The sequence below is a fragment of the Bipolaris victoriae genome (assembly GCF_000527765.1).
Source record: "Bipolaris victoriae FI3 unplaced genomic scaffold scaffold_27, whole genome shotgun sequence".
Classification (NCBI taxonomy): Eukaryota; Fungi; Ascomycota; class Dothideomycetes; order Pleosporales; family Pleosporaceae; genus Bipolaris; species Bipolaris victoriae.
The window spans coordinates 228,271-256,231 of record NW_014575365.1 but is presented as its reverse complement, the minus strand read 5'-3'; the positions used below and the strand labels follow the sequence as shown (position 1 = coordinate 256,231).

General features: G+C 50.6%; 9 protein-coding genes across 9 annotated transcripts; 5 read left to right on the top strand and 4 right to left on the bottom strand.

Moving 5' to 3' along the window:
- Positions 1 to 113: 113 nt before the first annotated feature.
- Positions 114 to 1,265, bottom strand: COCVIDRAFT_94876 (hypothetical protein; the record flags this gene model as incomplete). The annotated part of the gene is made up of 3 exons (XM_014702873.1): positions 114 to 763; positions 812 to 1,142; positions 1,221 to 1,265. The coding sequence occupies 3 exons, from the start codon at positions 1,263 to 1,265 to the stop codon at positions 114 to 116; spliced, it is 1,026 nt and encodes a 341-aa protein (XP_014558359.1).
- A 1,330-nt stretch (positions 1,266 to 2,595) lies between these two features.
- COCVIDRAFT_94695 (hypothetical protein) lies at positions 2,596 to 5,297 on the bottom strand (the record flags this gene model as incomplete). Its single annotated transcript, XM_014702872.1, has 3 exons — positions 2,596 to 2,999; positions 3,055 to 5,202; positions 5,258 to 5,297. 3 exons carry the CDS (start codon positions 5,295 to 5,297, stop codon positions 2,596 to 2,598), a joined length of 2,592 nt encoding a protein of 863 aa, XP_014558358.1.
- Positions 5,298 to 5,833: 536 nt separating this feature from the next.
- COCVIDRAFT_25231 (hypothetical protein) lies at positions 5,834 to 7,714 on the top strand (the record flags this gene model as incomplete). Its single annotated transcript, XM_014702802.1, has 3 exons — positions 5,834 to 5,993; positions 6,154 to 6,572; positions 6,629 to 7,714. 3 exons carry the CDS (start codon positions 5,834 to 5,836, stop codon positions 7,712 to 7,714), a joined length of 1,665 nt encoding a protein of 554 aa, XP_014558288.1.
- Positions 7,715 to 10,047: 2,333 nt separating this feature from the next.
- Positions 10,048 to 12,756, bottom strand: COCVIDRAFT_94882 (hypothetical protein; the record flags this gene model as incomplete). Its single annotated transcript, XM_014702871.1, has 2 exons — positions 10,048 to 10,232; positions 10,341 to 12,756. 2 exons carry the CDS (start codon positions 12,754 to 12,756, stop codon positions 10,048 to 10,050), a joined length of 2,601 nt encoding a protein of 866 aa, XP_014558357.1.
- A 983-nt stretch (positions 12,757 to 13,739) lies between these two features.
- On the top strand, positions 13,740 to 15,022 carry COCVIDRAFT_25228 (hypothetical protein; the record flags this gene model as incomplete). The annotated part of the gene is made up of 3 exons (XM_014702801.1): positions 13,740 to 14,352; positions 14,402 to 14,585; positions 14,674 to 15,022. 3 exons carry the CDS (start codon positions 13,740 to 13,742, stop codon positions 15,020 to 15,022), a joined length of 1,146 nt encoding a protein of 381 aa, XP_014558287.1.
- Positions 15,023 to 16,143: 1,121 nt separating this feature from the next.
- On the bottom strand, positions 16,144 to 16,311 carry COCVIDRAFT_94940 (hypothetical protein; the record flags this gene model as incomplete). The annotated part of the gene is made up of 1 exon (XM_014702870.1): positions 16,144 to 16,311. A coding segment is annotated over one exon (168 nt), but the record flags the coding sequence as incomplete, so codon positions are not given.
- Positions 16,312 to 16,495: 184 nt separating this feature from the next.
- COCVIDRAFT_25227 (hypothetical protein) lies at positions 16,496 to 18,177 on the top strand (the record flags this gene model as incomplete). Its single annotated transcript, XM_014702800.1, has 2 exons — positions 16,496 to 16,995; positions 17,052 to 18,177. 2 exons carry the CDS (start codon positions 16,496 to 16,498, stop codon positions 18,175 to 18,177), a joined length of 1,626 nt encoding a protein of 541 aa, XP_014558286.1.
- A 1,209-nt stretch (positions 18,178 to 19,386) lies between these two features.
- Positions 19,387 to 19,968, top strand: COCVIDRAFT_94755 (hypothetical protein; the record flags this gene model as incomplete). Its single annotated transcript, XM_014702869.1, has 1 exon — positions 19,387 to 19,968. The coding sequence occupies one exon, from the start codon at positions 19,387 to 19,389 to the stop codon at positions 19,966 to 19,968; it is 582 nt and encodes a 193-aa protein (XP_014558355.1).
- A 5,090-nt stretch (positions 19,969 to 25,058) lies between these two features.
- Positions 25,059 to 27,653, top strand: COCVIDRAFT_94807 (hypothetical protein; the record flags this gene model as incomplete). The annotated part of the gene is made up of 5 exons (XM_014702868.1): positions 25,059 to 25,164; positions 25,215 to 25,936; positions 25,986 to 26,265; positions 26,321 to 27,052; positions 27,118 to 27,653. The coding sequence occupies 5 exons, from the start codon at positions 25,059 to 25,061 to the stop codon at positions 27,651 to 27,653; spliced, it is 2,376 nt and encodes a 791-aa protein (XP_014558354.1).
- Between the last annotated feature and the right edge of the window lie 308 nt (positions 27,654 to 27,961).

The following is a 27,961-nucleotide window of genomic DNA, read 5'->3' as shown; positions in this document are numbered from 1 at the left end:
AATGGTGACCGCCAATGGGCACAGTTGTGCTTGCTCTGCTTTTATCCCCATGCTCAGATCTACAATCAAGCACACACCGTCATGTCTCATGCCCCGCATATGTATACACGCATCTAAAACTTGTACACCTGGTCCTTGCTGTAGCCAAGCTCCTTCAGGTACCCATCAAGCTCGCCTTGGTCAGACGGGCTCTTCTTGCCACCGCTGATGGCCTTGTACATGCCGGGAGGTCCGCAAACAAATAGCTTAATCTTCTCTCCCTCCTTTGGCTCAGGAAGCACAGTCTTCAGAAGCTCCTTGGTAATGTATCCCTTGCCGCCTTGCCACGACTCTGGTGGGTTGTCCAAGACGTAAAATGCCCGGAATCGTTGGGGGTAAGTGTTCTCCAGCTCCTCAAACTCGCGCTTGAGCAGAATGTCCTCCTCAGTCACATTGCCGTATACGAGCGTCACCTTGGTCTTGTCCTCGGGGTTGCGGAAAATGGCGCGTGCTGTTTGCCACATGGGTGTGATACCAGTTCCACCCGCAATCAGCGCAATGTGCTCAAACTTGTTGGGTGACCATTGGAATTTTGGAATGGGTCCCTTGATATCTAGTCGCTGACCAGGCTCCATGCTGTGCATATGCTCCGACATAGGTCCGTTCGGGTAAGCCTTGATGATGAAATCTACGGTGCCCTTCTGGTCTACGTCGCTGATGGGAGTGTACGGTCGGATGACAGGCTTCTGCATTTCGGGACCCTTGTACTTGGTGATGACGGCAGCTATATAGAGTCAGTGGGCTTCTACATGTTTGCCGAATGTGGACATACAAGCTACAGGCAGACCGCTCTCCATGTCCTCCTCAGGCAACTTGAAGGTAAGCTTCTTGGTGTTGTGGTTGACAATCTCAGATTTGTCCAACACAAGCGAGAGGAAGCCTTGGTCGCCTCCAGTGAAGGCCTTCTTAGCAGGGCCACCAGTTGAGGAGGGAATCTTGTTAGCTTCCTCTGACGGCGGTGCGTTGCCCTTCTGCCCTGATGGTGAATCACCGCCCCTCAAGAATAGGTAGGCACCTGCAAGACCCGCAGCACCAATTCCTGTGTAAAGAACACCATTGTTGCCGCCGCTCTTGGGCGCCTCGGATGCATATCGGCGGACTTGCTGGTCTCACACATTAGTATTTGGCCAAAGACTGAGAGTATTTGTAATGCGCAAATTGAAGAGAAAGCTCGCGCATACCTGGTGCAGCGTCCTGACCGGGCGGAGTACCTGTCTGGCGAACATGGCGAGACGAATTGGTATGGTAACAGGGGGAAATGAGGAGTAATTGAGGTGCGTGAGGGAAAACGAGACGTTATCGAGGTACTGAGCTTGCGCTCGTAGTGAGCTAATGCCAAGCAAACGTCATCGCTTGCTGACAAGCTGCCGAAGTCCGGACTCAACACCACTCCGGTATCTCCGACCCAGCCACCGGGTATCGTGGGCCATTTTTCATATGATGATATCAATTGCCTCGGGAGATCGATGGTCAAGATGATAGATCTATATAATCCGAAGCCGGTTTGGAAATATGCATACTTGCACATCTGGAGGTGCTATATCATCACTGCCGATGTTCACGATGAGATGATCCCGATTCGATGAGCGCCATTGATATGCGCAGATTTCATACAAGATTTAACATGAAGGGCTCCTTGAATTAGCCGAACTTAAATTGCAGGAAAAGACAATATGCTAGATTTGCAAGATCTGAATCAATGGCTCTCGACTATACATGTCACTTGGATAGCATTGCTTTCATTGTTCACGTAGTGTTTGTGGCAAGAAGGTATGACTTCTTCGAAACCACTATGTAGTAATGTTTGACACCAGAAGATGCTTAGTAACAAAGTGGTAGAGAGTCAAAGTAGAAAACGAAGTCTCGTCACATTTGCTATTCCATTTCCTTCGTTTCAGATATCGTGATGTCAGCAAAATCCTGGTCTATACTCGCTCATCTTCTTGTTTCTTGTTTTGTTTTCTTGATTATGAGTCACATTTGACAATGACGAAACATCCGTAATCACATATTACAAGAAGCATTATGTTTAGCCACTGGAAACATCGATACAACCGAATCCTCATAGCTTCAGTACAACTGATGCCAGCCATTTCAAATTGACATGATCATTTCCGGACTCGATAAAATAAGCCCTCAGAGTCTGATATGTCGAACAATCAAAGGAGCTGAATAAAATAAGAAATAGTTTTGCAGCTTTCAAGCAAGGGTATTGACATGAAGAAGCAGGATTTACGTGGCATACAATCAACATTTTATTAACCCTACCACAAATCAAGCACAAATGTCGAAAAATAATCGGTACTTCCTTTCCTACGAGAAGAAAGTAAAATAGTACCGTGAGTGGGTGAAACAGAGGAGATTACAAAACATCACACCACCGCATATTCTCCAGTATTTTTGAAACTGTACTATCAGAAAGCGATTCATACACCGAATGTATTGCTCACAAGCGCACTTCAATTACGCCAATTGCTGCTATGAATGTATGTAATATCGAACCCGAAGCCCTTCCAACAAAACGCCATTCATGCTTTAATTTACACTACTGGATATTTAATGTCCCACTCCTCCTGCAACCCAATTCATGAATTCCGGGTCATTAGGGTTGGGGAAAAGGCCTCTGTCTTGCTGCGGCTCTGCTTGTGCCTGCTGCTGTTGGGGTATTGGTATACCTTGATTCAGCTGCGCTTGCTGTTCCTGCTGCCGTCTTCTTTCTTCTTCCTGTCGGCGCTGTCTTTGTGTTCGGTAGTAGAGTAGAAAGGCCAAAGCTCCGCTGAGAGCCAAGATAATGAGTGACTCAAGTATGTCTGAGTCAATATCATCGCCGTGATAACCGTCTCCGTAGAAATCATCGCCCCCATCGTCATAGTCGTCGGGCTCGTAGTCGTCCCAACCAGCAAGTTCGGCTTCGAGGAACGCACTAAGCCATTCGGAAAGAGTCCAAGTTTTCTTGACCACTGTGACACATTAATATTGAAGAAATGATGGTTTAGATGGTAAGCCATGACATACCTGGTTCTTCCTGGATAGACTTGATGTTACCATTCGTGAACGTGTTCCACCAACTCCGGAATCTCAATTTATACAAGGCCAGTAGAACGGGTAGGTAGGCCTCACGGGGATTCGTCTCCAATGCCAAGTCATAGTGTCGCTTTGCGAGATGGAAGTCCTGGTCGATACCAATCCCGTTTTCATGCATCCAGCCAAGGTTCCATAATGCCTGTGCGCTTCGCATCGTCTCTGCCGCTGCTTGGTAGCAAGCTGCTGCCTTTTCTTGATCAGGTTGCGTTCCAATGCCCATGAGGTAGTAGTCTCCCATTTTGACCATGGAGTCGACATTTTTCTGTTCAGCAGAGCGTGTCCAGTAAACCAAGGCCAAGAAAGCATCGCTTGCTAGTGTAGCCTTTTGCTTCATAAAGGGCAACAGAGAGTCGAATGTGAATCGCGGTTTGGCCTGATCAAGAAGATAAGCAACATTGGCTTGTCCGACCTCGAAACCTTGTTCAGCTGCCAACATGTAGTTAATAAGTGCTGTCTCCAGGTCACCATTCGCGTAGGCTTCGTTGGCTTCTGGGAAAGAAGTCGACACCAGCTCGGCTTTCTCTGCGACTAGCTTGTAGTACGCAGCTGCCACAGGACACGACTTGTCACGACCGACACCATTATGCGTCATCTCAGCCAGGTAATAGAAGGCTTCAAGATGTCCATGTCTAGCCGCGAGCTCAAAGTACTTGATAGCAGTGGAGACGTCTCCTTGATCCAAGAACAGTGCTCCAAGCCTGACTTGAGCAACCGCGAGATCCTGGTCGGCTGCGGCGCCAAATAGCTCTGCAGCTTTGACAGGATCTTGTGGTACGCCGAGCCCCTTGAGATACATGATGCCCATGGAGTACTGTGATAGCGCATCTCCGAGCTCGATGCCGCGCCTAAACCACGTCTTTGCAATCTCAAAACTTTGGGCCATTCCCTCGCCCCGCAAGAACATTCGACCAAGGTATCCAGCGGCTTTTGCAGCGAGCTTCTCGGTGGTTGGCGAGACATTGGCGTTGATTTTCCCACCTGGCGTCCAGTACATGCGAGCAAGCTCCAGAAATCGCTTCTTGGCAGCTGGAAGGTCGCGCTTTAGAGTTCGTGCACCATCATAGTTTAACTTTGCAAGGTTGAAAGTAGCTCTGGCGTCGCCTTTGCGAGCCTGAAGATCCATGTATTCGAACACATCGTCTAATGAGGAGAAGGCGTCTGATTGAACACTGGCCACTTTGGCGTTGGCCCCGGAACTACTTGCGCTTGCGCCATCACCGTACACACCACCCTGATCGTCAGCAATGTTGTACGACTCTCTCGGCATAGAATGTCCGCCCGGCGGTCCAGATCGCATGTATGCAATAGCCTTTCTGGCAGCTTGCCGGTAAAAGTACACGGCCTCCTCACAGTTACGCGGAGTGGATATGCCAGCTGAATGCCTGTATGCGACGGCCATCTCTGACCGTATATCGCCGCCTTCAGCACCGAGGGTGTAGTACAGAAGCGCCTTGGACTGATCTTGCTTGACTGCCCCACCTATGCCTGTTGCATGCATGAAGCCAACCATGTGCTGTGCTGAGGCGTTTCCGGTGAGGGTGGCGAGCTCATGGTAGCGTCGAAAGGCTTCAGAGTAGTTGCGCGGATGTGTGTAGTTGCCGTGAAAGTTCATTTCGGCGAGCATGAATAGTGCGTCGGGGTTCTTCTCCGCGGCGGCCTCCTCGAGTAGCGTGACGGCTTGGGAGAGCGGCTGCCCAAGTTTCTTCGGTTGCGGGTTCGTGGTCAGGAGTTCCTGCTGCGAAGGTCCATTCATGAAGAGGAGGAAGAAGACTTCTTTTGCGTAGTATGCGCTTGCGCCTAGTATGCCGGATTTCCTGTCAAAGTTCCACCAGGGTGCTGTTGCGGGTTTGATCTGGCGGAGAAGGGCCATGGCCTCGTCAAAGGCCAGGGCTCCCTGATGCGCATTCACGCCCTCATCTTCGGTAGTTCCCCATCTTGATTTCCAGGCCTCTTTGCTCTGCCCCGGTGATCCACGGCTGCCTGGTGTTTGGCCTGCACCGAGGGGTTTTTGGTAGGCATGGTCTGCCTCTTGGTCCAGATCGGATCGTGAGTATACGGTCAGACATATCGAAAGAAGAACTGCGTGTCTGGTGGTCAGTCAGAGGTTAACTGTGTCGCATGCGTGTGTGCATACCGAACAGAAGCGGCACAAGCCGCGGAAGGCGTGGCCTCATTGTGGGTATGGGTTGGAAAGAAAGACAATGGGAAGAAAGAAACTCATCGCGGCATGTCGTCGGACAGGGAGCAGGGGTGCGACTACCTGACGCAGTCGTGGTGAAGTCGTCTGTAGAGGCCAGCTTTCCACTATCGACGCTCGGGTGGCAGTCGTGCTCCACTGCCGTGTCTGGCCAATGAGCGTTGACGTCACCTTAATTACGCACATGTCGCATGGCCAACACGCTGCAACGGTGCCTGGCGCTTCCTTGGCCTCTTCCTTGCACACTCGCCCGTCTCTCATTCTTGGGAGTCAAGTCAGCTTCAGTTTCAGTCCGTCGCATCCAACCGCCGTATCGCTGTCTTTGCGGACGAAAGCCTTCGTGCAGGGGCCGGTAATCGACTTGATGCCGCATTTGTAATCCGTTGTGACACTAGCATCCTTGCATGTTCGTATGTATCATTATGACTTCGACTTCCAACGCCTTGTTTTTTGCAATGTCCATCTTCCCTCATCCCTTCTCGTTCATGTGAATTCCCTCCCTGATCACGCGCCATGGCCATATCAAACGGTTCGACGGACCGAGAGCCTCTGCTTCAACGCTCGACATCTCCCACCCTATCTGCAAGATACGCCAAGAATGACGAGCTATACATCTCAACATCTCGGGGTGCTTTCATCGTCGCATCCGTCGGCCTCCTGATCTTTCTTCAAGGTATGATTCACCGCCATTGTCATAATCCCGCGGCTGTAATCACGTAAACTTTGTTTCTTCCAAAAACAACACGGCCCTGAGTATCCACGGCCACTCCCTGAATACTCACTCACGTGACCATTGATGAAAGACGCAGAACAAGAGTCCTAACTACTGTCAGCTACAAATATCTCTATCCTTACAACGACACAGTCGTCTATTGCTGCAGATCTCGATGCTTTCGAGAATGCGAGCTGGTTCACTTCCTCCTATCTGATCGCCATGTCATCTCTGGCACCTCTCATGGGAAGACTGTGCCAAGTCTTCAGCCCCCGACTATGCATGTTCTGTTCTACAATGGCGATCTGTATCGGATCCATCATCACATCTACATCCATGTCATTTGAACATTTCATCTTGGGCCGTGTCATTACTGGAGCGGGTGGCGGAGGCATCTTCATCGTTGCCAGCATTATGGCAATCCAAATGACCAGTCCAAGGCGACGGGGTTTATACATGGGCCTTGCTAATACTGCAATGACGGTCGGAGTTTCCCTTGGTGCGGTCATTGCAGGTGCACTTGAACCCCGAATCGGATGGGTAAGTTCTTCATTTGTGCCATGTAGGAATTGTTTCAGTTCGACTGACGTGTGAAGAAACCACTGTTTGGCATCCAAGCACCCTTGAGTTTCATTGCAGGCCTTTGTCTGCTATTCTCGATACCAGCAAGCCATACTTCCAACAACGCCAAATATACTGGTCTCTCAATACGCGAAAAACTTGCTCGTATTGATTACTCCGGGGCCGTACTACTGACCACCACCGTTGTCCTCTTCCTCTTGGGGTTATCTGGGCCAAAGATACTCCCAACACCCCTAATTCTGTCAGCATTCGCTCTTCCCGTATTTGTGCTTAATGAAGCCTATGTTGCCAGCGACCCCGTCATTCCAGTCTCTGTTCTGCGATCCCGAGGAACTCTTTTGACCTGCCTTGCAACGACCGGCTTCATGATGGCTCGGTGGAGCATCCTCTTTTACACACCAGTATATTCTCTTGCTGTTCGAGGCTGGGCACCTGCGGTGGCCGGGTCGATTCTTATCCCAACAAATGCTGGTTTCGCTTCTGGTGGTCTGCTTGCAGGGGTTTTCCACATCAAGAGAACAGGAAGCTTCTATCTTCACACAATAGTCGCTATGGCCTTGTTCCCCATTACCATGGCTGTCCTTGCATTCATATCAACACCAAGCAGTCCATGGGCTTTGTATGTGACTGTGGTTTTCATTAATGGCCTTGCCACAGGAGCTGCGACAAATTATGCGCTTGTCCATCTTCTTCACCTCACGCTTCCAGAAGTTCATCCGATTGTCATCTCTCTCCTTGCAACTTTCCGCGGCTTTTCGGGTTCGTTTGGCTCGGCAATTGGCGGTGGATACTTTGTTCGTGTGCTGCACAAGTCTTTGAACAAGGGTTTCGCGCGCGCCGGACTCAAGAATCGCGGTGAGCTGACGAGGAGGCTTCTGGGAAGCCCAGCACTGGTAGGCAAGCTGGACGGCAAAGACAAAGCTGTTGCCGTTGGAGCATATACGGATGCCATCAAGGCCCTGTTCTTGTGTGCTGTAGGGCTGTCTGTCATCGTGGTGCTCGTACAGGCTGGCACTGGCTGGAAGGAACCAGAGAAATCCGAGGAACAAAGAGAGGATGAAGGAGCTCAAGTCGAAGACAACGTACCTACTGGTGCTTGATAATCTTGTGTTGTACATAAGGTTCCCTTGTATCATACCCATTCGGACTTGCTCCTCTTGTAAGCAGTGTATTTAGATATTTGGAAAGTACAATGACTTTACCGTCGTCCATTTCCCCGCATCAGACACAAAATAATATTCAGCACCTTGCTCAGACTAGAACAACCTTGACTCGACTTCGGGTTATTATGCTTGTCCCTGGGCTAGATTCTTATCATGCTCTTCTTATCCTCTTGCACATAGCAGTGCTCGTTGTTCTCTTCCATCATGTCTTCACTGCATTGTCTGATGCAGTCACCCGGAGCAAACAAGAGCGTGTATGCCATTACCATATCGTCATATCACGATTCTATCATCTTCTTCCTGCATCTCCCAGCATTTTCCGGCCTTGCAGCGACTGTTTGCTGTTGTTTGCGCACAGAGCCCGTGCTCCCACGATGCTTTGCGACTGCCTCTAGACGGTATCGCACCGTTCACCTCTACCTCTCCTTCCCCACCTCACGTTTTTGCAACGCGTCGTGTCGTGTCACCTCCAGAAAATCGATACCTTGCTGGGTTCCGGCAAAGCATTCCGCAACAATACAATGTAAGTCTACCTCATCGCAGCGCACAACCCCATGCCTTCTATGTCGAGAATTAGCATAGAACCAAGGACAATCAGGCCAACACCGTAAGGTGACAAACAACTTTACTCGGGACTATACCTTTACATGGAAGACGTCAGAATGCCGTCTGCTGCGTGTCACCCCAGCTTCACTTCACCGTCCCTTGTCATCGCAGGTACATAGCTAACCGTTAACCCAAAGACTAATCACTCTCTTTACAAAACAAATCTCCTCACCATGGCTCGTGGTCCACCCACCATACCCACAACCATGATTTCTAATCCCTACCCCAAGCCCAAGGAGCATATCCCACGTTTGACTTACTGCGAGCTCTGCGATCGCACGCTGCCCACCAAGGACTGGCAAGCACACAAGAACTCCAAGAAGCATCGCAAAATCGAGGCCAAGGAACGTGGAGAACTCGACGCTGTCAAGAACTCTACTGACTTTGGTGGCGATTCCATGGGTTTCGGTGATGCTAACGAGTTTGGCAATGCTACGGCGTCAGGCGATGGCGATTGGGGCGCTGGCGAAGGCTTCACTACTACGATTAAATCTACTAGCTACAACAACCGCGCCGGTGGTGGCGGCGGTGGCGGTGATCAACGTGCCTGCTTCGGCTGCGGCGAGACTGGTCATCAGAAGCGCGATTGTCCCAAGGGTTCTGGCAGCCAGGCCTGTCACAACTGCGGCGAAACGGGGTAAGTTATATCATAGTGTATCAGAGAGTTCATACTAACTTCAAGCAGTCATCGCAAAGCTGACTGCCCTGAGCCCCCTAAGCCCAGGGGTGGCGGTGGAGGAGGAGGCAGTGACCGTTTGTGCTTCAACTGCAACCAACCTGGGTATGTTTCTCCTCTCCATGGAATTGGCACCACATTTGTCTCTTTTACTGAAATCATCGGCTAACCCTTGCCCAGCCACAACAAGTCTGATTGCCCCGAGCCTCGCACTGGTGGAGGAGGCGGCGGCGGCGGACGTGCGTGCCACAACTGCGGCGAAGAAGGTCACATGTCCCGCGAATGTGACAAGCCTCGTGTTATGAAGTGTCGAAACTGTGACGAGGAGGGCCACTCTGCTCGTGATTGTACCAAGCCGCGCGATTGGAGCCGAGTCAAGTGCCGCAACTGCAACAACTATGGTCACGGCGAGAAGCGCTGCCCTGAGCCCATTGTCGAGAACACTGGTGGTGAGTGGAGTAACGATGCTGTTACTGCTGGTTCGAGTGGTGGGACTGGCGAATGGGCTGATGCTTCGACGGCGACGGCAACGGCGACGACGGGCAACTGGGCTGATGACACCACTGCTACTGCGGAGAACAACGAGTGGAGCAATGCGACTGCTACTACGATGTGGTAAACCGCTCCCGTAGACCCGATGCTTGTTAGCGATGAGGAATCAGTTTCGCTCAACATACGCATTTTCTCAGAAGGCGGTGGATGATATCGCACTCGATGTATCAGGCGGTGGTGGATAGATATGTACCCAAGACTCAGCTGAGTTCGACATTGACGACCATACGAGGGTCGGAGTGGGGGGAACCATTTGCGTGTGTCTACCCTTGTTTGAAGCGTAGCAAGATCACGTACAGAAAAATCAGTGGGCATGTATGAAGTACTTCTCAAGGGATTAATAAATGCAATGGCATGGTCAAACAGAAAAACAGATAATGTCTAGTTATATTCTAATAATGTGACATGAGATTTTTCGTAGGCCCATTTTCTTATCCTAAGCAACACCCAACCGCATACTAACAGCTCGTCGGTGAGCCTCCAGCTCCTCGACACGCGCCAACTCCATGACGGCAGGACCGACGTTCTCGAGACCCTGGCGGGTAAGGTGGGAGCTAGTAATGTGCTTGACGTAGGATGCGAGGTTAACACCGGAGTACTGCTTAGCGTAGCCGTAGGTTGCTATTAAAAGAACTAAATTAGCCACAATTTCCACGAAAAAAAGAGAGATCGGAAAAAAAAAGGAAAAAAGAAAAGGGGGCTAGGGGGAAGGGGAGATGCGAAACTTACGTAGAGAGTGGTTGACACCAGCAGAGTAGTCGCCCACACTTTCCGGCGTCCATTCGCCAATAAAGACACTTCCTGCGTTCTCGACCATTTCAGCAACCTTTTCTGCGTTCTCGACTTGCAGAATAAGATGCTCAGGGGCGTACTGATTGCTTAGCTGCATGGCCTCGTCCATGGTGGCAACAGAGAGGGTAAATGAGTGTTCGATAGCGCCACGCACAATGTCCACACGCGGTAGAGCCGTGGCCTGCTTGTGTAGCTCATCTTCAATAGCCGTGAGCTGAGCGTCGTTGAGCCCAACAGCGATCAAAATGACTTGAGAGTCTACGCCGTGCTCGGCCTGGCTGAGGAGATCTGAAGCGACGAAAGCTGGGTTTGCCGACGCATCGGCGACAACGAGGACTTCGCTTGGTCCTGCGGGCATGTCGATGCTAACACCAGCATTTGTGTCGTTGGAGACGTGCATCTTGGCAGCTGTAACGAACTGGTTACCAGGACCCAGGATCTTGTCTACCTTTGTCACGCTCTCGGTGCCGTACGCCATTGCTGCTACGGCTTGCGCACCGCCGGCGAGAACGATGGATTCTGCGCCAACCTTGTGCGCGACGTAGACCACTTCGGGAGTCACTTTGCCGTTTGACCGTGGTGGCGTGGCGAGGACAATCTTTTTGCAGCCGGCTACCATGGCGGGCACGCCCAGCATGAGCGCTGTAGATGGAAGCACAGCAGTACCGCCAGGCACGTACAGGCCTACTCTCTCAATAGGACGTGCGAAGCGAGAACATACAATGCCCGGCATGGTTTCGACTCGCAGAGGCTTGTCTTCCTTTTGGGCAGCGTGGAACTTTCTGATGTTTTCAAAAGATACGTCAATGGCTTTGGCCGTCTCCGGTGCCAGTTCCATGAGCGAGGGAGGGAATGGCGCCTTGAGCACGGGCGAGGTTAATGATGTTGCCTTTTCGAACTTGTGCGTGTACTCTAGTAAAGCAGCATCACCGCGAGTCTTGACAGCTTCGATAATAGGTCGGCAGATGCCCAGAATCTTGTCGGTTGAGCGTTGAGATGGGCGTTGCAGCGCAGCAGCAATAGTCTCTGGGGTTTCGTTGGCAGTAACGTAGCGCTTCATGGCAATGCGGCCGTCCTTTGTACCGGCCGGGTCGTCTTTGCTCTTAGGGACTGAAGCGGCTTCCTTAACAATCTCCTTGGTGGTTGAGTCATTTGGCGCGCCATTTGTCGCTGCTTGCGCGACAAAGGCTGGCTTTGCGTCGCCTTGCCGCCTCTTGACTTTGATGCTCTTAGCATCAAGGTTGCGCTCGACATCTTCCAACGATACACCAGCAGCAATGCATTTGGTCAGGGCAAAGTAGAAGAGATCGGCAGCCTCGAATGCGATTTCTTCCTTGGTGTTTGCGTCGCAGAGTTCGGTAGCTTCCTCGAGTATCTTAGCCCTCAGCAGCTGTGCGTCGTTGAACAGGCGGGCGGTATATGAGCCTTCTGGGGCCGACTCCTTGCGGCTTTGCAGTGTTTTCTGCAGCTTGGACAGGCCGCTGTAGTCGCCGAAGCAGGTGGGTGTCGCAAGGTGGCAGAAACCGCGACCCTTTTGGCGAACGACAAACTGCAAGCAATCACTATCGCAATCCAACGACAATGACACAAGCTCTTGAACGTCGCCGCTGCTCTCGCCCTTGTACCACAGACCCCGCTTTCGGCTCTGGTATACGCCCCGGCCAGTCTTCAGACTCTCGGCTACACTCTCTTCACTGCTGTACACAAGTCCAAGGGCGACGCCCCGCTCGTCGGTTACTAGAGTAGTGAACAGGCCATCGGGTCGGTCGCTTGTCGCATTGGCCATGAGCAGCTTGGCGACGCTCAAGGCGCCAGTCTGTTTTGCAGGATCGACGGTAAGCTTCTCGGCGGCCACGATGGGTACAGCAGGCATGTTTGCGAGCGCAAGCACCTTGTCGGTGTCTGGGTTTGCGAACGAGACGAAAGCGCTCGTCTTGCCGCCATTGAGCGCCGCCTGCACTTGGTCGATATTTTCGACCTGTTCCAAGTAGACAGTGGTCTGTGCCTTCGAATCGTCATCTGAAGTAGTATTTCCAGGCAAACATAGAACCGTCCTGTTCTGGTCGATATGCAAGGCCTTGAGCTGGTCCAACTGCTGACGAGTGACAAAGACGTTTGCGGCGCCGGCATCGAGGATGGAAACAACATCGTCAATGGATGTGAGCGAGGACACATGGACATAGTTGGCGAAGCGGCCGACAGACTGCTTTAGGTGGGAAAGGGCATCGTCGACGCTGTCATCGGTGACTCGGAAGAACACATTTCCAACAAAAGACAGGGCCTGGACATCAAGACCTTGGGTCTGTTGCTTGTATGTGGCCAGGTCAATGGCAGCAACCAGGGTGGGCGCCATGTCAAGCAATATTTCTTGCAATTGATACTTTGAATGCGCGCGCAATTGCAGCAGCAGCGGAGTCAGTCGTGCATGAGTCGATTGTTGGAAAAAAAAGTCTAGGTGTACTAGACTAGCTGACCGAAAATGGATGAGCCGCGGGGTTGAGTCCGATGTGCCCCGCCATCATCCATGACGCCACTCCAAGCAGCAGCAGCAGCAGCAACAGCAGCACTGTTTGCCCGTATTGTATTCAAAGCTGACATGATCAACGTTTATCACAAACTACAGCCTTCTTACTATCCCGTCCGAAAAAAACGGACGAATGGACATATTAACTGTGGAGCTGCTGAGATGTGTGCAACCGATGTAGCTGAGAAGCCACAAAGAGCCAAGTCAAGTTAACAGGGTATCGTGCCAAAACACCTTGACGCAAAGAGGGGCAACCCTCGCGAACGAGGTACATGATTGGGCAAGTGCTATCGTTAATACCTTGCTGTACACCGCATACCGTATTGAACATGTATATAGTTCTGGAAGAGACAAGTCCCGTTTGACTATATGTGTGCTGACGTGTGCGCTCTCTGTTTCGGTTGATCGACATAGTAGTCGGAAACAAAACCATCCAGATCCGACTGTATGAAGCCCGCTTTAAATCTGTATTCCTGCTGCAACATTATTGGTAGTATATTATCTCTCACATTTACTTGGGCATAGTAAATATATAGCTAGCATACTACTTGTTGAATCAGATTTTTGTGAAAAAGCAATGTTGTAGTGGTGCTGGTATTTGGTAGTAAATGTGACTTGTTTGGATGGGCTGGCCTGGGTTCTCCAGTTTGGGTGTACTATCGGCTGACAGAGAATATGACACCGGTACCCTGCAGGCATATGCAGCATGCTATACGCACATGTACAAGCCAGGGCGTCTCGCCTTGTCCTTAAATACCTGGCCATGCCCCTTCCAAAACATGACAAACCGATTCCATTCCTCAATGACAAACATGTCTTACTCTCCACCAGACTCGGCCAAGCCATTTACGCTCAACATCTCCGACCAGGACCTGTCCGAGTGGAGACAGCTTCTCCAGCTCTCCAGGCTTCCGCCAGACACATGGGAGGGGCGGCAAGAAGACCGTCGCTTTGGTGTAACACGCAAATGGCTTTCCGAGACGAAGGATTACTGGCTTAGCCAATATGACTGGCGTGCTGCTGAAAGGCATATCAACTCTTTCCCGAATTATAAGATGCAGATTGAAGATGTCGATTTGCATTTTGTCGCTCTCTTCTCTGAGAAGAAGGATGCAATTCCTATAATACTCATGCATGGATGGCCTGGCAGCTTCATCGAGTTCCTGCCCATACTCAGCATTGTAAAAAAAAAGTATTCGACCAAGGATTTGCCGTACCACATCGTGGTGCCGTCATTGCCCGGCTACACTCTTAGCACGATACAATCTCACGATAAGCAGTGGGACCTCGAGGATTCCAGTCGTGTCATGAATCAGCTCATGCTGAACCTAGGGTTTAACAAATATCTTGGTCAGGGAGGAGACGTGGGGCATTTCACGGCGCAAATCCTGGCTAGAGAACATGAGGCGTGCGTTGGAATACACTGTAAGTGGTAGGCCCAAAGTATTCGCTGGTGAAGTACTCATGTGTTCAGTGAACATGATTGCTTCTCTTCCCAACCCGGACGAGAACACGGTTATGGATGAAGTAGAACGAGAGACGCTTGGCCGTGCCCAGAAGTGGATCACGACTGGCATAGGCTATGCTCTCGAACACGGCACCAGGCCGGGCACCATTGGAAGCGTCGTGGCGTCGAACCCATTGGCGATGTTGGCATGGTATGTGTTTTCTTTGGATTCAGGTACATGTGGTAGTAGTAGTAGTAGTAGTAGTAGTAGTAGTAGCAGGCAAACTGACGTTTGGCAGGATCGGGGAGAAGATGCTGGAATGGTCAGATGAAGATCCATCGCTCGATGAGATTCTGACCAACATTTCCTTGTACTGGTTTTCCGGTTGCTTCCCGTCGTGCCTTGGTGTTTACCGCCAGTATTTTGGGGGTGCCCCGATTCCGAAATGGAAGTTCACTGAGAAACCTTTGGGCTATTCATTCTTCCGGTTCGAGCTGGGGGTGGCAGTCAAGAGCATTCTGGAAAAGGAGACGAATCTGGTCTTCTACCAGCGGCACGAACGGGGCGGGCACTTTGCGGCTCTGGAGCGGCCGGCAGATCTGTGGGAGGATATTGAGGGGTTTGTTAGCAAGGCCTGGAAGGTATGAGAGGGTCGAGGTGCATGTCACCACATAGCGGCAGGGTGGGTCGGCTGACTCGTCGAAGGATTGTCGCGCATTGTCGAGATTGTAGCCAGTCGGCAGTTGTTGTGTACATGGACCAGGCGGTGCATAGGGGGGAGGGGGGAGCATGGCGTGGAAGTGGATTGGAGACTAAGAGTAGGCCAGGGTCCCTGCCACAATGAGCTAGCCTAGTCATGGTCAAGTGAACGCCACAGTCGATGCAGCTACTGGCTGTGCCGCATCGATAGAGTTTGACGCGTGCCATTGCATCGGAATTTGCAAGTGACCATGGCCATTCCACATGGCGAGTGAAAGAAGCCGTGTTTGTGGTGGCAGCTAGTGTTTTGTTAAGCTACCGAGTAGTAGTGGACAATAATGAACAAGGGCAGCACTGGGCCCGGCGGATTGTATCCGCGTTCCGGCTGGATAGAGGCCGAAGGCATGACGCAACCTGCATTGCTCGCCCCCACCCCTCATCTTCTCATTCTTTGTCCTCCCCGCCATTCTCCGCACTGTGGGCCTGTGCCCGTGTTTCTTCCTGGCAACTGCGCCGACCGACTCCGCTACTCCGCTTTTGCAGAGTACGAGTACATGGAGTGCTGGACGTGCTCAGTCTGTACACTATGCGTACTACGGTTACCGTGGTCCAACGGGCTTGTGTCGGTGCTGGGCCCGACAACTGTTCCTGTTGGTCGCATGAGTCGGCCCACGGACTAGCATGACTTCAGCCTCTGCCACTTTGGCCGAGCTACCGTAAGTAGTAGTACCATGTACCACCACGACTAACCACTTGCTACATGCACACTACACATGTCGTTGCCTCCGCCGGGGCTCGCTTGGCTGGCCTTGCTCTCAGTCCAGTCCAGTCCAGTGCATACACCACCCTACGCATTGGGGCGCAATCTCTTCAGAAACCGAACCACCTAGTGAATGCACACCTCGCCCAAAAAAGCCTTGTCACCGACTTGGTGTCAACCTTTCGCACCAGAGGGAAAGCTTGCCACTGGGGCAGCAGCATCGTAGTCCATAGTACCTCGATAGCTGTACTCACAAGACCTGCACTCACCCTATCGGCCCAGTTCGCCATTGTGGGTCCCGGGCCACACCTAGCTCATTACGCAGTCAATATGCCGGCCTGCAACACGAGTTCCCCCAGCTTCCAGATCCTGTCCTGTCCTGCATGTGCATGTGCATGTCCCGATGAGTCTTGACGTTGTTTTTAGCCGCCGCGCCAAACCTGATGCCACTCGACCGACTACGTCCCTGCATCCGTCCCCGTCCAAACTAGGCCCCCGGCGTTGGCCCTGCACTTTTATCCTGCTTCTTTTCAATTTGCAAAGCTGCCGCTAGCAATCTGCCGTCCATGCCACCCAGCTTCGGACAATGATAAAAGACGAGCTCCGGCCCAGCACTTGATGTCGACGCAGTAGAGCCATTCTTCATCATTCATCTCCCAACATGAAGCTCCAACACTCTCTCAAGGCCACTCTACTTGGCGCTTCGCCAGCTCTCGCCTATCCCCAAGCCAGAGCTACCGCTGACTTCAACTCAAAATGTGCTGATCTAGCCTCCAGTCTTGAGGTTGAAGGTGGTATCGTCACCACTGCCGAGTTTGTCGCTGCTGGTACCAACTTTACCATACCCGTTTACGACCCAACATGTGGCGGCGATGGAGCAGCAAGTCAAGTTGTTGGAGCCGACCTGTGCCGTGTCGCACTCTACGTTTCCACTTCTGAGCGATCAGGATTCAACATGGAAGCCTGGCTGCCATCCAACTGGACAGGCCGATTTGTCGCCCATGGTAACGGCGGTTTGAATGGATGCATCAGTTATAGAGACTTGGCCTACACATCCCAGCTAGGTTTCGCCGCCATTGGAACCAACAACGGTCACAACGGAACCAGTGGCTTGCCCTTCTACAACAACCCAGACGTTGTTGAAGACTTTGCCTACCGATCGTAAGTCACATTCTTCACGCACGCACACACTCAAGCATGCAGGCTAAATACTCTAGTCTACGCAATGGCGCTACCGTCGGCAAGCAAATCGTTGGCGACTTTTACGGCAAGCCACAAGACAAGTCCTACTATCTTGGATGCTCAACTGGTGGACGACAAGGCTTCAAGATGGCCCAAGATTTTGCAGATGAATGGGATGGTATCCTTGCCGGAGCCCCTGCATTCTCCTTCAACAATCTTACTTCGTGGTCCGGTCACTTCTACACGCTCACTGGCCCACGCGGCTCCCCAACTTGGGTCTCGGAGGCAAAGTGGGCGCAGGTTCATGCTGACGTCTTGGCCCAATGTGACAAGATCGACAACCTCGAAGATGGCATTCTCGAAGACCCGCTGCTTTGCAAGTATGATCCCTCGGGTCTGGCTTGTGAACAAGGCAACAACTCTACCACCTGCCTGACGCCCGATGAGCTCGCGACAGTTACCGCTGTCTACTCGCCACTTACCAACGACCAAGGCGATTTGGTTTACCCGCGCCTGCAGCCCGGAGCCGAGATCCTCGCCTCTTTCGTGCTCTTTGGCGGTAACCCCTTCCCTTACACTACTGATTGGTTCCGCTATGCTATCTACAACGACCCCACTTGGGACCCTGCCACTTTGGGCTCAGACGACTACAACAATGCTGCACGCATCAACCCCTTTAATATCGAAACATTCAAGGGCGACCTTAGCAACGCACAGAAGAGTGGTACCAAGATCCTACACTGGCACGGCACCAGCGACTACATCATCTCTAGCGATAACAGCGCGAGGTACTACAACCATGTCAGCTCTACCATGGGCCTGCCACCCAAGAAACTCGATGAGTTCTACCGCTACTTCCATGTCAGTGGTACCGGCCACTGCAGTGGAGGAGATGGTGCCCATGCCATTGGTCAACAACTCGGCGAAGTCAATGGCTACGACCCTGAACACAATGTTCTCATGGCCTTGGTACAGTGGGTAGAACAAGGCAAAGCACCCGAAGCCCTTGTCGGTACCAAATTCGTCAACGACACCGCCTCTCTCGGCGTTGATTTCGAGCGCGCGCATTGCAAGTTCCCCAAGAGCAACCAATACAAGGGCAAGGGAGACCCCAAGCTCGCCAAGAACTGGAAGTGCGTTGACCTCAGGCAGTTCAACTAATGCCTAAATGCTGTGCCGGGGAAAGAGCTATAGATAACACAGAATCTCTGTTTATATGAAAGCCATAAGCCCGATAATCTTTAATGAAAAGTTTCTCTTTTTTTTTCCAAACATTTGGCAAACACGTTTCGTTTGATGTTGAAGGAATAAAGTCCTGACATACTACGGACCGCACCGCTTACTAGCGGGTCCCGAGCCTGGCTCTCTCAGCTGCACGTTGTCGTTCGGCCGCAGCCTGACGAGACGGGCGTTCCAGGGTGCCTGTCATGTGTGATGTAGCATAAGCCGAGGTCCATCGGACTATTGCTACAACACAGTTACTAACTAGTTTGAAAGCAGAAGGCGCGGGAATTTAAATACGACCGCGGAAGCACTCAAGGGTTGAGGGGAGGGAAAAAAATAAGTGTGCATTATCGGCGTTTATTAGAGTAGGCCGGGGGGGCGGGTTGCATGAATTACTATAGGCGCGGCGGTATTATTGTTGGCATGGGCCAAGGTTTCTCTCAACTGTCTGTCGGGCCCGAATACCTATTCTGTCCATTACCCGGTCTCGTCCCTGCAAACTCGAGCCAAAATTTCAGGAGCGCGCCTGCCACTTTGTTTCGCAGGCAAAGAAGTTTGTTTCACCCAAGTGACGAATGATTGTCCGCCCCCATTTCCAAGTAAAAAATCCTACGCCTTGCATCTCAGCTGATAGTAACCCGGCGACTTGCAAACAAGAGGACCAGAAGTATGGCCATCTAACGCGCCTTTTTAACATGCATTCACTGCAAGGGGTAAGCAACCTGGCAAAGAAAATCTGCTTATGGGGACGCATTATCCCGCAATTTTTACAGGGTTTCCCGGATCATCGGATAGTGTCCAAACAGGCGGCCCTACTACGCATACGTTTTACCCCGCAAACAGTTCGCGGCGCCATGGCGGAGATGAAGGAATTCCAAGCGATTAGTTTACCCTGGGCACCTCCGGTATCAGGCGGCCAGGGTGTAAGACGAAAAATGCGCTGAAGCGTGGCTTATACACGAGAAAACAGTGTGCCCCCAGCACCGTATAAGAAGGATGCTTATCGCGCGTCTAAGTCGCCATTCAGCGGTACAAGCAGTCCTTACTTACCTTCCCCCCAATTCCATAATTCTCTCTTCCCGATAGTCTGGGTCTAGAAAACTTATCCCGAACAATCCGGTACTGTACACTATTGAGGTTAAAACCATGCGCTTCACACTCCCCATTGCCCTCCTTGCCTCCGCATCGGCAGCACTCCCAGCCCCGCCCTCGGGAGAATCCAGCAGCACTCCGCCGCTACCGGCATCCGCCATTCTCAAGGCCCTAGCCGGCACTTACGCCCTCGTCAACACCTCCAGCACCCTAAACGACGAGCCCATCCCCGACGCAACCTACGGCGCCGCCCCCGTCGGCAACCTCATCTACACAGCCTCTGGCTTCATGAGCGCCACCATTACCGCTACCGAAAAGGAATTTCGCCCCCTCGTCTCCTTTCCCTTTCGCGCAAACGAATCAGATGCCGATTGGGCGCTCGTCGGCAAGCATAGCATTGGCTATTCCGGCCCATTTAGAATTAATGAGGCTATCCCGGCTACGGCGACTGAAGGGCAGGTTTTCCATGGGCCCTTGACTGTGGCGAATGTGCCGACGATGGTGGGGCAGGAGCATAGGCGGAATTATACGATTGTGGAGCGTGAGGAGGAGGGCAAGGTGGTCAAGTATTTGAAGATTGGGAGTGAGCGTGGTGGTGGGTTCCGTGGTGTGCTTTGGTGGAGGCGATTGGATTAGATGTTCTGCATGGGGGGATCTAACGGGTTTCTTTTAGCTTTTTTTTTTTTACAACTGTATATGTATGTGTGGTTAAAGCGACTGGGCTTTAGATGGGATAGAAGGACCATTGTTGTAAACTCAATACCACGAAATGAAATGTACGTCATCATCTTTCACGTTTCGTCTCCTTTGAGTGAGTGGGGGGTTTTTTTTTCTCCTCTTTTCCTTCTCGGGGTCGGGGTTTTCGGGCATGGAGACTAATAGCCGCGCAACATGGTTCTCCTGGCTAGTAGACTTAAGCGCTTGCGATCCCCGTCGTATACCCCAGACATGGTATGGCCATGGTATAACCTACTAACCTATTGTTTTTTCTTTTTTCCGGCTAAGACCAAGCACCCCAAATGCAACTCATTTCCGACGTGACTTTGCATGCATAGGATATATCTTTTTCCCTCAACTACGTACTTACCCTTGGACGCCCGAGCAATTGGCTGAGGATATCATATTAGTGTACAAATCGAGTCGTGTACAGCTTAGCTGCCTTTTTCAAACATGACGCGTACTCAACAAATATTGTTTGCTCGCTCTCCATTTATTGACGGCATCGGAGTGCAAGGCTGTATCTGGGCAGTGCGTGTTTATCTCCTGCTGACATATACTCGATTGTGGAGATTAAATGTGAATTAGTGATGAAGTGTTGATATCGATAGTAGCAATCGTAGTAGCAGTAGCTGCGCTTTGACCAAAAATCAACATTCAACGTGTTTCAGACTCGTTTTACGTCCTATCATCGCTACCGTCTAGTTGCCGGCGTATTCATCAATGTGCAACGGTATTGCCCAGTGCGCTAAATGCTTGGTTCATAGGGAAGGCGCATGTTATTCAGCAAAGTCTATGAGGCAGTGACTTGTGCACGGTTAGCTTGTTTGAGGTTATGTTCGTGCGTGAGTAGTTGATTGTGCGATTCTGAGTCGCGTAGGTTCGATAAAGATTCTGGCGTGATAATCCTTGGGGAATCGTATGAGGTGAGGTATTTGTTTGGTATGAGGTGCGCAGAGTTGGCAATATTTAAATAAACTAATCAGGGACCCAAACTGATTTTGTTGATCGCGGAACGTTCTCGGATTGATTTGGTCATTTGAATTAATTTGATCAAGAACAACCACATCTTGTGAAAGATCTATTATTGTCCAGTGTGTAGGTGTGGTGGTTCGCTACCAACAGTGAGTATATCAGGACTGGGTCTTGGAACCCGGCTAACTTCATGTGTTTTGGCATTTCATAATTCAGATAGTTTGATTACCGATTAATAGGGTCGTGTTGGCTTGCTACGTAGTTATCACTGAAGTTGCTGGATACACTAAAATTTGTCTCTAAAATTAGTGCAGGAGTCCGAAACGGAGATAATAAGACAAAAAAGCTTCTTCAGCACTAAAACTTGAAAATAAAAACTCCTTCCTGCAAAACGTGGTGTCAAAATAAATTAGTTTAATGTACTAAGATGTCTCCAGATTTCGGATGTGACTTTTGGTGGTAGAGGGGGGAGATTCGAATTGATTACCTATATTGATGTACTGTGTGATATCGAGGGTTGTCGAGTTCGATGCAGCTTCATAACGGGAAGAATTGGAAATCTAGAGTGCTGTTGTGTTTTGATTCTACAGACGCTCCTTAATAAGTTGTCGCATATGTGAATACCGCTTGCTAAGCCTGATCAGTACTTCTTTTTGTTCTGAGCTAGCTTGAGATGAGCTTAGTCTATAACGTTATCTTACATATTTTTGAATTGCTTTTGCCTTGTACAGACTAGCGATCCAGCTCAAAGATCACATGACCTGTTTTTATCAGGGGCAGTTTTCCTCAATAGTAGTTACATATATCTCCTTTTCAGGAATTATGTTTTGGAAATAATCAATCTGGTTATTTGTAACGGCCGAGGCAAGAAGTATCGGATTCGTTTCGGAGATAGGGTCACTCAGAGGCATATGGAAGTGCGTGAAACACAAACAATCCAAGAACTAGATAGAACACCTATAGGTCCTGTACGAAAGGATATTGAAAAACTACAGAATAAGCTTTCACAGAAGGTTGGCTTTTATATCCCAAGCTTCCAATTAGCTAATCTGTACACTAGTTCGGATACGGATCGGGGTGGTAGCTTAGCTGTTACATTATTGAGGGACAGCATCCAACGTGTCGTGAAGTATGTATTTGTGAATACTCATGTTAAAGTACAGATCTAGGCTGTGACTTAATCTCTAGCTTATTTGACCACTTTCGACTCAATCCCATGATTTTAATCAAACAAGTCGTCAAGAAATGATAATTTGTTGTAGCTCTGACGATGACAGGTCTCTATGAAATTCGAGGTTAGTATCGGATTTCGAGGTAGGACTGCTCAGGATAACAGTAACGTCATAACTCTCCTATCGTCCTCAGCTATAAATGCAACCCAATGTCTGTATGGAATCAGTTTGTAAAGGTTGCCTCTGAGAAGTTCGTGTCAATCTTCGTTGACCTCCAGTGTGTGTGTGTGTGTGTGTGTGTGTGTGTGTGTTCAGATTTAATGTCCTATCTAAAAGCCTCCCTTAGGGCATGCGGACGGGTAAGGCTCGGGATTTATAGTGCTGCTACACCACCCAGTTTCGCCTATTCGCGGGGTTATCTTTCTAAAGTACAGTGTTCTCGCAACGCCTGGTCCACCAGTTAAGCAACCGCTGCTGTCTTTTTCGCTGCTGGACGAAATTCCTGCTGGAATCCATGGCGTCTTGCCCGTTGACCTCCAGTGCCTAAGCAAAAGACATCTTCTATCCAGGACAGAGATTACTCGCACCGCAAAGAAGAGAGAGTTTGAAATCTAAGAAGAAGAAAAATAGGGTAGAGAGAACCTTGACATGACTTCCATATCATAGACATGTCTTGTCTATCTGCATCTACAGCTCCTACCAAGCGTTACTGCGCAGTTGCTCATAATATATAGCGTGTCGATGATTGTGAATAATAACCAGGGGAGGAAATTTTTTCCAGAAAGCACATCGCTCGCAGATACCGGGTCTTTCGTTACTCTCTGATATCTCGATTCAAAAATAACAAACATCTAGCTGAAATGACAACGCCTCAGTCTGGACTCATGAACGTACAACAACATCCATTATCAGCGTATTCCGCGAACATCCTTCCCTGAAACATCACCCTGTCACGCGACAATTTTTCCCATGTCACAAATATATCAGAATATACGCGAAGATCTGAAGCCAGAGTGCTGGGCGGAGCCAGTGATCGTCTAGGGATGACGGTCATATACCGAGATTCTACACACCACCGGTCCTTTACACCCATGAAAGCACCGGTGGCGTTACTTCATGACACAAGATATGAGCGTTTACTGGCTACAGATTTAGGCTCGCGTCGGGTCGTCGGGCTCACCGTGTGGGGATGCCTGGGATGAGGTTGGAGTAAGTTCCCTGCTCCCGTGCCTGCAGGCCTACCATATTGTCGGGCTACAAACGCGGTCATTCAGAACCACGTCAGGCGACTACGGCGCATCTAGAATTGGTGTTGGGATGTGCTTACGATAGATATGATGTCCCTGAACATGGCCAGTCGCCGAAGTACTGCCAGTCTGACCACTGATATTCACGAACGTGCTTGGGCTGAAAAAACTCTTGCCCTTGAAGATCGAAAGGAAATGCGAAATAATGGCGCAAAAAACGTGATGGGGCGAGAGCGAATGCGAAGCAATGAACAAACAGCCACTGACATGGATCACACATGGTTAAGTCCACCAAATTTCTAGTTCATTGGTGGTATTCCAGATGATCAGCCACCTTTCCATGGAAGAGTCTATCAATAGCTGATCCATGATGAATTGAATTGTCATGTGGCACTGTTTCTGAGGGTGTGCTGTAGTAGTGCCGCACACACACACCTTTCTCTCTTTCATTATACGATAGTTATTGTCTTGAGGTACTTTCTATAGCACCGAACATCTGTCCCTGAAGCATGAAATAACTGGATCAGGGGCAATGGTGTTTAACTTTTGCAACGCACAACTAAGCTTACAGTGAAGAGCTAGGCCATCCGCCAGCTCTACCAATAGAGAGTTACCAAGTCCCCGGTATTCTTCCCCATATCTTCACCCCGCGGAAAAAGGCTGGCTAGCTGCCTACTGGTAGTTCAAATGCGGCTGAAATAGGAAGAGGTGGGTACAACAAGCATCCTACCAAGCGCCAACGCCGCCTTCCGAGATGTCGCAATTCTTGGCGTTAATGACGTTCATGATACCATTCATCCTCACCAAAACCAAGCCCATGCTAAGACATGCCACCTCCTCGGCGCCGCACTCACGGTTCGCAATCGAATTTTGAACCATCTGGTAGACGACACCGACAGAAAGCAGTTTCAGAAGCAAAAGGGAAATACTCTGGGGTCAAAAACAAAGGTAACCAGCGGTACCGGAGATAGGCACCACTAGAAGAGCCAACCAGCTATCCTAGTTCCCCCACGCCGCCCCGGCGGCGCCTCAAAAGCCACATTTGTCTTCTCACTCAAGGCCAGGCCTTGCAAAACTCTGCGATGTAGTCGGCCCAGCCTTTCCAAGGCCTGGCCTTTGGTCTGCCAATACGTACCATCGCGCTCAACGCAAGCACGCCATGTGCGGGCGCTCTGGGGTGATGACGATGCTGCGTTGTGATTTGCGCGGAGCGACACCAGTGACACTCTTGCGCATGCCAAGTTGGGTTTGCCGTCTTGATGTACGCCCCTCCCACGAGGCTATCTCCAAATAAGGCACGTGTGATTCCGCCTCCGCCTAAGGTTTGTGTCGATACGGTGCTTCATCGGCATCAGCTCCCGGAGCATTCACAATCTTTGTCCCTGCCAGCAGCTCATAAATTTCATATAAGCTTGCATTCGTCTCATACCAGAAGTCAGAAGCACTTCCCTAGGAATCCTTCAAGGCCCTTCGACTCGGATTCTATCCTGGGACTTCCCCTACTACCGCGACAGAGCTTTAGTGGTCGCCAAGTGACTTGCTCGAGAATTTCGGCTCGTCGCTTATAACCAAGCCTTTCCTGAGTTCTGCTTACCCCTATCGTTCACGCGGCATCATGGCAATGGCTGGTCGCACGGCAGCCAAGGTGCTTGGGATCAATCTTGACTACCGGAAAGAGCCTGAGGTTTCTGGCGCAGCATCCATCTCGTCTGTCGAGACATGTGAGCATGAGGAATCCATATCAAAGTAGCTTACAGCTAATCAACGGTAGACGTCGAGCACGAACCAACCGCAGGGGAATGGCTCTCCCAATTCAAGCCGTCCGCAGGTGGCATCAAGCGCTATTTTAGAAGCCTCTTTCCGTTTCTGGACTGGATCTTTCACTACAACTTGACATGGCTTTTTGGCGATGTCGTTGCCGGTGTTACTGTTGGGTTCGTCGTTATTCCTCAGGGTATGGCCTACGCTCTATTGGCAAAGCTACCACCGGAGTACGGTCTCTATACCAGCTTCGTCGGTTTCATTCTCTACTGGGCTTTCGCTACTTCCAAGGACATCACAATCGGTACTGTGGCCGTAATGAGCACAATTGTCGGCAACATCGTGACCAAAATTCAGGAAAAAGATCCAGGAATTGATGCCGTGGACATTGCTAGAGCACTATCCGTTATTGCCGGTTCGGTCTTGCTCTTCCTTGGTCTTACTAGGCTTGGACGAATCGTGGAACTTATCCCATTGGTTGCTATTACGTCTTTCATGACGGGTGCCGCCATCTCAATTGGAGCCGGCCAAGTGCCTACGATGATGGGTATTTCTGGTGTCAACACCCGTGGAGCTACGTACCGTGTAATCATCGACACTCTCAAGGGTCTGGGTCGCACAAAGCTCGATGCTGCCATGGGACTCAGTGCCCTTGTAATGCTGTATTCCATTCGCTTCGTCTGCAACTTCATGTCAAGGAAGCAGCCATCAAAGCAAAAGCTTTGGTTCTTCGTAAGTAATGTGGTTTTGACACAAAGAAAAACGCTGACCCGTCCACTAGTTGGGCACACTGCGCATGGCTTTTGTCATCTTGCTCTATATCATGATTAGCTGGCTTGCCAACAAGGACATCAAGGGTGTCCACAAGAACGTCAAGCTGGCCAAATTCAAGATTTTAGGCCGTGTCCCTCGCGGTTTCCAGCACGCCGGTGCTCCTAAGATGGATCAGAAGATTCTCTCATCCATTGCTTCGGATATTCCGGTAACTATTATTGTTTTGATCCTCGAACACATTGCCATTTCAAAATCGTTTGGTCGCATCAACAACTATGTCATTAACCGTAAGTAGCGTCCTTGAACTTTTGTCATTAGGAAGAAACTGACATACCTCTGCAGCATCGCAAGAACTCGTCGCCGTTGGTTTTACCAATGTCCTTGGACCATTTTTGGGTGCGTACCCTGCTACCGGCTCCTTCTCTCGTACCGCCATCAAGTCGAAAGCCGGTGTTCGTACTCCGTTGGCTGGTATCTTTACCGCCATCATCGTCCTCCTGGCGCTGTACGCTTTGACAACTATGTTCTTCTATATTCCCTCGGCTACACTAGCAGCCATCATTATTCACGCTGTCGGTGATCTTATCACGCCTCCCAACGTCGTTTTCCAGTTCTGGGAAACTTCGCCCCTAGAAGTCATCATATTCTTTGCCGGTGTCTTTGTCACCATCTTCACCAACATCGAAAACGGAATTTACGTCACCATTGCTGCTTCTTTCGCGCTCTTGCTCTGGCGCCAACTATTCACACACGGTGCTCTCCTCGGCAGAGTCCAAATCTACCGCGCAACTCCGGACACAATCGCTCACAAAGAAGACGGAAACTTCGCACCCAGTTCGGAAACTTCTGTCCGAGAAGCCTTCATTCCAGTTGATCGCAAGGACGGGTCCAATCCGCTCGTAGGCATTGAAACACCGTACCCTGGTGTGCTCATCTACCGCTTCACCGAAGGCTTTACATACCTCAACCAACAAGGATACATGGACGAACTCGTGCACCATGCGCAAACCATTTCCCGACCCACAACACTGGATAAATACACCAAGATCGGTGACCGGCCCTGGAATGATCCTGGTAAGAATGCACCCCATGTAAACCCCCCTTACCCCATCTCAAATTACTAATTTCGCAACAATCAGGCCCACGACGCGGTGAACAAATCAACTACGACGACAACCGGCCCATTCTCCGTGCAATCATCCTCGATTTTAGCGCTGTCAACAACGTCGACGTAACCTCGATCCAGGGTCTTATTGACGTCCGCGCCCAGCTCGACCGCCACGCCGCACCCGAAACCGTCGAGTGGCATTTCGCCTCCATCAACAGCCGCTGGACCAAGCGCGCACTGACAACCGCGGGCTTCGGATACATTGACCGTGAGCGCTTTGCTTCACGCCAGCACTGGAATCCAGTCTACAGCTACGCCCCGCTTGAGACTCCAGAAGTCAAACTGCATGACCCTGAGGCGCAAGACGATATCCACGTTGTGAATGGCAACAGGAGATTACCGAATGGCAAGGTCACGACTGTCCACGGACAGAATAGACCATTCTTCCATATTGATGTTGCGGCGGCGGTGGAGAGCGCGATTGCGGGTATAGTTGCTAAGCAGCAAGGGAGCTCGGGAAGCCAACCTGAAGTCGGAGAGGCGGAATTCACGACAAAGCAGGAATAGGTTAGATTCTTTTTTTTGTGCTTAATTAGAAATACTTATGATTTTTCGGTGTGATATTCTTTCACCGTCTTTCCCTTCAACTCTTTGATCTCTTCCTCTTTTTTGACTTTTTATATATCAATCACATGTCACTATCCCTTTTGAACATTTGCCTAGATTAAGCTTGGAAAGGGGAGGGAGACCTGGCTCCTTGGTTCATCTGCTGTTGCACACATTCCTCAAATGTGTGCCATGCGTTCGTACATACGCACACCAGAAAAATGGTCAAGGAGAACAAGATACCGGAGCCCCAGAGCCCTGGACGTGGG